We start from the raw sequence: 10,179 nt of genomic DNA on the forward strand, positions 1-10,179 counted from the left end.
CCAGCCCATCATCAGCCAGTTATTTTCCCTTTTGCTAATGCATAACCTCCAGACAAGGCCTCCTCCCTATCTCAGCAACTGCTCATTTGCTGCTATCAGTAAAAGCAATTCTGCCGAGAAGAGAAATGGATATATTTCTGACTTAATGTCTATTAAATCCTCGGAGCCTGATGAATAAATGTTTTATCAATCCAGAGGAGACTTATATACATATGCTCTTCTATTCATGTCCAAATTATAATCTCCTTATGTTTGAAATTATATGCTTAAAATATTAATATTTAAGTTAGATGACAAAGGAATATATAAGACACAGATGTCTCCGGACTTTTAATAAAATGTTTAGGTCAAAGATACACAAACAAACTGAATATTGGCAAAAGCATTCATAAATTAAAATGGTCAGCTTTATTTATTTCCCTTATGGAAACCACATCCTTACAACTGAAATGAGAGAAAATACCTAAGTAGAACCTGATGCAACATTCTAGAAGAGGATAAAATACATGGATACATGGCTTGGAAATGGATGTCAAATTGGAAGTAAGCAGAGTAGGCCACGCTACTACTTTACCATGCAATTCCTTGAGCTCTTCAAGTGAAATATAATATAGCACGGCAATCCATTCTTCCTTTGATTTCTATTTCTCCATCACTTAATGATCTTGTCATTATTAAATGTATCACTTTCATTTTATGGTTCCAGACTAGGATTATAAAAATCTGACCCAAGACAAGACACAAAAAAATAGAAAGCTAAACTCAAGAGTTCAGAGTACTCCAAGATACAGTTCTCTTTTTTGGTCTGCAACAATATATTACCTCCTCTCTTTCAGTGTGTTTTCTGTTTTGGTCACTGCATTTGCGACTCTAAGCGTGTCTCTGGCATACGTGAAATATTGCAGACTTTAGGTGGAAAATGTCTTTCTTTTAAACGATTCATCTGTACACAAGAGGAAAAGCTGCTATGACTCCAATACCCATTCTCTCCTATTCTTCAGTGACAGAACCTCCAAATTTAGCTCAGCACAAAGGCCTCACAGATGAGACTCCCTATCCTAGCCTCTTGTTTACCCACGTATGGCCATGGGACCATCCATGTTCTAGCCAACTGGATGTAAGTTAAAAAAAACGACATGTGACTGCCAAAAAAGTAACCTTCAAAGAGAGAGAGTATGCTCCTCTTCTTCCCTTCCTCCTGAAGATATAATAGCTAGAGTTCCAACAATAATTTTGGTTCATGAGGTAACCCTGGAATGTAAGACAATCTGGGTCCTTGATACTTCAGATCCACCATATTAGATCTGTATTGACTATCTCCAGGCTTTCATGTGGAAAAAAAATTTAGCATCTCTTATATTAAGCCACTGTCAGTTTGTATTTTGTTATGTGCTGCTAAACCTAAAGCATAACTTAAAAAAAAAGAATTTTCCAAATAACAGTGTTTAAATTTTTAATTAAAATATATTTTACAGGTAATTTTTAACATATTTAATACAAAGCATTTGCTCTTATTTACTCTAGACTGAAAATATTTAAAGAGCCCAAGAGTTATTCATACAAAGTAAGAGTCTTTGAAAGAATAACTATTCACCAGTGATTACGGCCATAGGTCCTATGTACTTGGGGAAGGGAAGAATTATGAAGCTTGCTTATTAATAGTTTATATTAATGACAACATTGGTACCTATATAGAAACATATTAGGAGGGACAGGCACAATTAGTTTTGCGTAATAAAGCTACAGGAAAGGGAAATGAAGTTATTATTTTCAAGAAGGCATCTTCCCTAGTCCTTTTTATTTTAATAATCTAGTACCAACCTTATCTTTTTATACAGTTCCGTTTTTAATTTGACTTCCTGTGGAAAGCAGGTTTTTAAAATCACTCCCTATCCTTGACTATCACCTCTAATAGTGTTTAATTATTATCTACCGATTTAACTAAATCAAACAGTAGACACAAAGATAGCAAGTACTTTACATATTCAAAACCATCTTCCTTACAAAGGAAAAATATTCCACACTAAAATCTGGAGAATTTCCATTACTCAAACCCTGAATCACACGCAATCTTTGGCTCCGGCGATTTTGAATACAATAGCATTAACTTGGCAGCTTTCCAAAATAAACTTACTGCTTTCTGGTCATCTGTATCCAGGTTATCTCCTTCCCCTGGGCATAATCCAAATTTTACAGGTTCAGGTGATGGCCTCCTGGAATTACTTGTTCATAACACAGTTGACCCTCGAACAACACAGGAGTTAGGGTGCTGACCTTCAATGCAGTTGAAAATCCGCATATAATTTTGACTCCCCAAACTACTCCCCAGACTTAACTATTAATAGACTACTGTTGACTGGAAGCTTTACGGATAACATAAACAGCCCATCAAAACATATTTCAGGCTGCATGCCAATATACTGAACTCTAACAATGAAAAAAATGTTATTAAGACAATCACAAGGAAAAGAAAATACATTTACTACCCATTAAGTGGAAGTGGGTCATCATAAAGTTTGTTATCCTCATCATGTTGCACATGCTGAGGAGGAAGAGGAGGGGTTGGTCTTGCTGTGTCAAGGGTGGCAGAGGCAGAAGAAAATCCACATAAAAGTGGATCTGAACAGCTCACACCCATGTGGTTCGAGGGTCAACTGTACCTTTTTTATAAATGCTTGTTTCCACTAATCTTTCTCACTAAGAATCTATTTTTATGAAAAAACCTAAAACACATATTCTTGTTTTATGTTACTCATGGCTGAGAAAGAAAAATGCCTTAGGAAATTTCCTAGAAATCAAATCTAATAAATCAACAAGAGATGACTTTTACCTTTTACTACTTTAGTCAACATTTTTACAAAAATGCTCTCAAGTAATAGTTTTACAGTACTTCTAACATAGACCTTAACTTCGTTTTAACTAATGTTGATTGCATTACAAAAGGCACCAATTAGCAAAAGATCCAAGGCAGTGGTTCTCAAACTTTAGCATCCATCAGGATCACCTGCAAAGCTTGCTAAAACACCAACAGCTGGGCTCCACCCCTAAAATTTTAATTCAGTTAGGTCCAAGGTAGGGCCCAAGAATTTGTATTTGTAACAAATCCCAAAGAGATACTGATGCTACTGGCCTGGAGACCAAACTTTTGAGAACTACTGGTCTACACTAATAGGAAATTATTGATAATAGCATAAAAAGGAAAAATACAGATATATTTGGGACCCAGTCTCAGGTTCACTATCAACTTGCATTCTTTAAATATGTCCTTTCTGAAAAGCTACATAATTACTATTTCAGACCAATATTGGTTCTTATCTAAGAGAACTTAGATCTTTGAGGGTTTTTAAGTAATGACATCCAAAGTAAGTTAATTTTAGTCTAATATGTTCAATGTTTGATGCAAGGTACTACTGATAATGCCAAGGTTGTAGGTTCAATCTGGTAGCTTTACTCTGTTTTACAGCTATAATTTCTACCTCTAATCTTGCCAGCTGTCTCAGAAGACATGCCAAGAGTGATAAAGGGAATGGGTAAAAATGTGTGATTTTACACAAATCCATCACCACTACTAGAAAAACAACATAAAAGCATATTTCCTACCAACATATCACTTTTTTTTCTTGAGACAGGGTCTCACTGTCTTGCCCAGGCCAGAATACAGTGGCACCATCACAACCCACTGCAGCCTCAACGTTCCCAGGCTCAGGTGATCCTCTCACACCAGCCTCCCAAGTATCTGGAACTACAGGCATGCACTACCATGCCCAGCTAACTTTTTATTTTGCCATGTGACCCAAGCTGGTCTGGAATTCCTGGGCTCAAGCGATCCCAAACTGCTCAGCCTCCTAAACTGCTAGGATTACAGGCGTTAGATACTGCACCTGGCCTCCAACACATCACTCTTAAGTGACCTTGAGGCTAAAACTAAAGATGAGAACTTGCAACAAAATGTGTTTTAGAAATCCAGGAAACTCTTCTACTTCTTCAGGCTATAAGTATAATCAAAATCCATGGAAACAGAAATCTAGGAATTGCTGTTTTCAAATGATGATAATTTTAAGGCAGGCATGCAATTTAGAAATGCAATTAGTTGAGAACTACTTTGAGTATGTGTACCTCCCCTTTGATTTTTTTTAATGGAAGTTAAATGTAAATATAAGATGCTCATCAATGCTAATGAAATTATATACTAGAAATTGATAAAACCAAAATAATCTGGGATAAACAAGTATGGTACCCAGAATAACTAAAGCCTGAGGGTATATGAAGGATGACAAGAATACACATTAATTAAAACGACTAACAACACAAGTTAGAGCAAAAGGGGCAAAAGTAATCAAGAGTAGCAGATGGATAAATAGGTAGTTGAAGAGGATATAACCTCATTGTGTATAGGACTGAGCACAGAACAGATAATACAGCCAGTAAAATCAGCTCAAGATGCCCAGAGTCTGCCATAAAAATAACTTCAGCTTAGACCTGAAATTGCAAGTGTTCAGGCCAAATTCAACAGAAGGAATCCTTTTTAATCCTTTGAACGGGAACAACAAACAAGACCAGTGGTGAACATTCCGTCAACATTCTTTTATTTAGATGTTCACTGAGCACCTATTTGGCACTAGATATCTTACCATTTGATTATGCACAATACAAACTAATCAAAGAAACCCACTAAAGCAGTGCATTTTATAATAATGTATAAACTGAAAAATGGAAAACCAGACTAAGATGGCAGATTATTACCAATATAATGTCAAATTCTGCTGTGTAACTCATTACAGTTCTGAGACTCAGGCCTACTCTTATGATCACATCTGACCTACAGTATTATTTTACCTATATCCTATAAAGTCATACTTATATCAAGAATCAGAGCACACCCAACAAGAATAAAATTACAGAATATAACTAGATTATCAGGATGCTAAAGTGAAGTTTTCCACTACTCCCTCTCTCTTTCTGTGGGGATAGACATACATGAAGAATGGCCAACAGCAAGATATACAAGAGTTGCTGAACAGTTTACTGAAGTATGGCAATATTAAGCAGGACTCACCAAAGACAACTATTGTTTTTTGTTTTTGTTTGAGATGGAGTCTCACTCTGTTGCCCACTCTGGAGTGCAGTGGCGTGTTCTTGGCTCACTGCAACCTCGGCCTCCCAGGTTCAAGTAATTCTGGCACCTCAGCCTCCCAAGTAGCTAGGATTACAGGTGCGTGCCACCACGCCCAGCTGAGTTACCTTTTTTTTTTTTTTTTAAAGATGCAGGATGACAAAACTATAGCTGGTTAGGAAACTACTATCTGGATATCATATGAAGAATGAAATTGCCCTTTTGTGGGCAAAAGCATCAGACCTATGATGACCTAGAAGGCATAACTGGAGACAAGAGAACTCTGAAATGACTACAGATACTTAGTAAGACTCATCACATGTTTATTGTGAACAGATTGCACAACGGCCTTTCATCCAACTTCAATGGAGTATGTCATTTTCATTTTTTAAAATATTTTTACTTATTTTAAAAAGTCTTTCTTTTTTAGAGATGGGGTCTCACTATGTTGCCCAGGCTGGTCTCAAACTCCTGGGCTCAAGTGATCCTCCCACCTTGGCTCCCAAAGTGCTGAGATTACAGGCAGGAGCCATGGCGCTCGGCCAAGTATGTCATTTTCAAAAAACAATGGGCAACCACATGGATTAGTGTATTATTCTTCCTACTTTCCAAAAGGGCTTCAGACATCTAATCAATACATTTAAACATAACACATAATATTTAACTTGAGTTCATGTAATAATAAAAGTACTTAAAGAAATTGGAGATGAGTATACTACCACCTTCAGATATAAATTTGACTAAAGTGTTTTACTAAGCTAAAGATGCAGTTATGTAGTTACCACTTACTAACCAACAAGGAGCACACATAATTTTTTCTACAAATAAGTTTCCTTGTAGCTAAACTCAGCAGAAATTTATGTTAATCCATGTGTGAAAAACATTCTGTGACACATTTAACAATATTAACTATTATTCTGCCACAGATATCAAAACAAATTCCAAAGGCAGTTTCCCAATTAGGCCTCTGTATAAAAACAGAAAGCATAAAAATAAATTACAATTTAAGGGCATCATTTCTGCAAAAACTGAGATAATATAGGCCAAACAGCAATAATTTTGCTTTGTCAAAGGATAATGAAACAAAAGAAGTAACTTAAACAATCTAGATAGACACTTAACATAGCTATGAGACCACAGCAGTCCACACTGGCAATGTATTAGAGTCACCTGCGATGAAGTGTTAGCCTAGATTGTTTAAAATTAAGCTTTCTAACTAGTGTCTATAATGTAATACATTACATACTGCTGATTAAGGAGAGTGCCACAAACAGGTATGATGATTAATGAAATAAAAGATACATAGAATTTAGCAGGGAAACTTCCATACAGTAGACATTAAGTAAATGTTACTTTTCTACCTTCCAGAGGAGAGTAATGAAAGCTGGCATTCTCTTATGGAAAATAGGAATCATACTTATATTTTTGTCCAGAGAGGATGAGGCTAATCTACTATATCACAATTCTCTTGAGGAGTACTTAATTTTCTCAATTTTGTCAGTAACACAATTTTTTATAAAGAAGTTCATATACATATATAAACTTTAAACTTGCCGGGCTCTCTTTTTTAGGAAATAAATATGTTAAAGTGGCACCGTTAGGTATATTAGTTTGTAATAATAAAGGACATTTATTTCGTGTAATTGCAAAAATCCAAAACAAAGGTTATTTGCAAAGGAATTATCTTTAAAATTAATATCCATGCATTTATCTTAGTATTGTCATTAAAATTTTAAAAATGACAATGTTAGAGTTCCAAGGGACCTTACAGATTTTCTAGATCAAGCTTCTTATTTTAAAAGATGAGAAAACTGTAGACTAAAAAGTCTAAATGATAAAGACCAAAGAGCTAGCTCAGCCAGAGACTTCAGCATGGGAGCTTCCTAACTTCCAGTACTTCCTTCTTTCTAACATACTATGCTGCTTCATGTGGTTCTAACTTCCCTGCCTTGGATGAGAGTACTGGTTGCCTCTTATTCTATTCTGAGGCATAGTTGTCATTCGTAACTTTCCCATAAAATGAGAATTTTCCAACCTGTTTTCTGAATGAATTATACGACTGAACATGTTAATCCTCGGCTTTCTAAATTTCAAAGCAATAAATACAGAATTCAAAAAATACTTGACTCAAACGTGCAATATATATAATCAAACTGCAAAGAAAAATCCTCCTCTCCTGGATAATTCAGGCTACAAATTCAAAAAAAAAAAAAAAAAAAAAAAACCATTTAGTGAGTACCTATCACATGCTAAGACTATGTTAAGTGCTGGAGATATGAAGATGATTAAGATTGCCCTCAAGTATAATAGCTTATAGCCTGGTGGAAAAGGCACTTTAAGCCAACAATTATAGTGTGCTTATTAAAGACTCTGAAAAACGACTGGGCAGGGAGCTATGAGTGCATATGGCGATTTAGAATGAAGGATCAGACAGTGGTTCCCCAGTGAAGTACGGAACACCAATAGGAAAAAAGGCAATAACTACCCATATTTAGCAGAATCCAAAATGAATTATAATAGAGCCACTTCCACTGATTCGAGGAGAAAATGAAAATTGTGTGTTTTCACACAGCAGTTATCGAATCACTCTCTAATAACAATTAGACTATTATTCAGTGGAAAAGAACCAGATTTCATCGTGGCTGCATAAAAAGCAAATACAGGTCTTACATTATTTTTTAATAAAATTTTAAATCATTATTTTAAAATCAAAGAAAAAGACTGCATCCAAAACGCGTCTAGTTAATATTCATAAAAGCTCTCTGCAAAGCTGCATAAAGTCCTCCTCAAAATTCCAGGAAAAAATTCCCATCTGTTACAAGAGAAATGACAACCTGGAGAACCAGTAGCGCAAGAAGGAAGAAAACTACCACTCATTTTGTTTTCTTAAATCTATCACTGGGGATAAAAACCACTCAGATTCCTTGATACTGACTTTCGGCTGGAAGATTTAGAAAAGAGAAGCACAGGAGACATTTTTATTTACATATTTAAGCAAAAGGAGAGGCGAGAAGAAAATCAGAGTGTAGAGAAAAGCATGAAAGAAATTAAGAAGGTGAAGCCATGAAAAGAGAGAAAAGGGCTGGGCAAGAACCCAAAAACCAAAGACATAAGAAGCGGTGGAGGAAGAAAGATTGACTTTAGGATGGTTTTGGAAAAAGTGACAGAGAAAGACAGGAAATGTGGGGAAAAGAATGGGGGCGGGGGAAACGGTCTTAAAAAAGGTTGGAGAGGGAATGAAAGACAGGAGAAAGTAATTAACTGGGGCCACCTCCATCGGGGAGAAAACGAGATTGGGAATATGAAAGGTGGAGGAATCGATAGAGAAGCAGCGAGTTTTAACCTCCTTTTCCTCAGCCTCCACGCCCCAGGGAGGGAGGCAGAAGTGGTTCCCAAGTCCCCGGGAAGGAATTCCGGCGTAGCCTTCAGAAACCAGAATCCGCGAACTGGGGCAACAATCCAGCCGGTCCCCGGCCCCTCTCCTCCCCTTCGGACGCTGGGCGGGGCCCTGGGCGTCCTGGTTACCTGGACAAGGAGTCCACGCTGGGCGGCCGAGCCGCCGCCGGCTGGGAGCCAAGACTCTCGCAGCTCGAGCTCTTCTCCATCGCGCGGCAGGGGCAGCAGAGGGAAAGGCTGAAGCAGTCTTCGCGGCTACAGGGCGGGAGAAGCGGAGGGCGGAGTGCTCCGGGCAGGGGCCGCAGTCAGGCCAGCGCCGGCCCGGGAGGGAGACCGGAAGCGGCCATGTTCCCCCAGAGTGCACCGCGCCTGTAGGCTGCTGGGCAGCGGGAAGACCCCACTGCGCCGCTCAGACGCCGGCACCAACGCTGCGTGTTGGTTGTGTCCGGCCGCGCGACCTCTGGTCTTGGGGAAAGGGAGGTGGCGGCTCCCAGGGTGAGGGGGTCTGGTGAAGTGGGAGGGATGAAGGACCAGACCCTTAGGGAAGGAGGAGAAATCCTAGGTGTAAGAGGAATGAGAGAACACTAAACATGAGGGTCTCAGGAAAGAGATAAGGACCTGAGGCCAGGAGGATGATTGAGACAGGAATGTGGGGGTCAAGGAAAACAAGAGAACCTGATAATGAGAGAAAAGTGAGAAAGAGGTATGGAAGAGGGATTGGGGAGGATCTGATATACATGCAAACTGATATACATGCAAAAAGAATTATATACTACTGGATGCGGTGGTATTGGATTACCCAAGTAGAAGACAAACTTTTACCGATTTTTCCCTGCCCTTTCAAATTCCCATGCCTAGCAGGAAGGGAGTGTGGAGGAATAGAACTATGATAAGAGAACAGGAACTGGGTAAAGGGGAAATGCTTCTGCTAGGATTTTTCTGTTAGAACACAGGAAGGCCATAAGAAGGACACCATAAAGGGATTTTTCTGATTGAGATTGAATCCCAGTCATCTCATGTATGGGGTTTAAAATTATGCAAACATTATTCCTGTAAAATAAAAAATCAGACGATCCTTAAAAGAAAAAATTCCTTGCTAGGATAAATAGAATTATATTGATTTAAACTAGATTTAATTTATAATGTATAGCTGATGTCTTTTTAAAAACCTTATAGTTGCAGTGCAGTATTAACCTGCAAGTACATTCCCAAGAAGAACAACCTAGCTTAGTTATGTTCAGTGTAAGGTAGAGTAGTTACTGATGAGTATGTATTTAAGCACAAAAGGCTTAGCCTTTTTTGAGTTTGGCGAGGACAGACAGCGACCGATTGTTTTTATTTCCGTAATTTTTAAGAGACCTTAACTGGACTCTATAGGCAAAGGGAGTAGATAGTCAAAAACATTTTTTAACAAGCTTAAATATCTATAATGACTCATAGAAGAATTTCCTTATTTCTTCACCATCTCTACCTGCCTTCCAAAATGCTGACTCACTGTCAGCTACTTTGACTTAAATTTCCTTAGTGAAGACTGATGAACCCTTGAATGGGAGACCCGTGTACTTTCTTCCACCCAGTTCGTTCGTAGCACTTCGTTAATAGAACCCTCGAAACCTTCTGCCTGATGTAACAATATGTGTATGGTTCTATCTAGTGATTAATAAAGAACA

The 10,179-nt window shown here is 38.0% G+C and overlaps 1 protein-coding gene across 2 annotated transcripts in view; it reads right to left on the bottom strand.

Moving 5' to 3' along the window:
• MTMR2 (myotubularin related protein 2) overlaps positions 1–8,916 on the bottom strand; it is a 95,943-nt gene extending 87,027 nt beyond the window's left edge. Inside the window, exon 1 of one of the 2 annotated variants that reach the window (XM_032167197.2) lies at positions 8,639–8,916. In XM_032167197.2, the coding sequence (XP_032023088.1) occupies positions 8,639–8,718 (80 nt within the window). In that variant the 5' untranslated portion in view covers positions 8,719–8,916. The remainder of the gene's footprint in view (positions 1–8,638) is intronic. The other variant, XM_032167198.2, reaches the window with a different exon arrangement.
• Between the last annotated feature and the right edge of the window lie 1,263 nt (positions 8,917–10,179).

Source organism: Hylobates moloch, unplaced genomic scaffold (genome assembly GCF_009828535.3).
Source record: "Hylobates moloch isolate HMO894 unplaced genomic scaffold, HMol_V3 SCAFFOLD_11, whole genome shotgun sequence".
NCBI lineage: Eukaryota > Metazoa > Chordata > Mammalia > Primates > Hylobatidae > Hylobates > Hylobates moloch.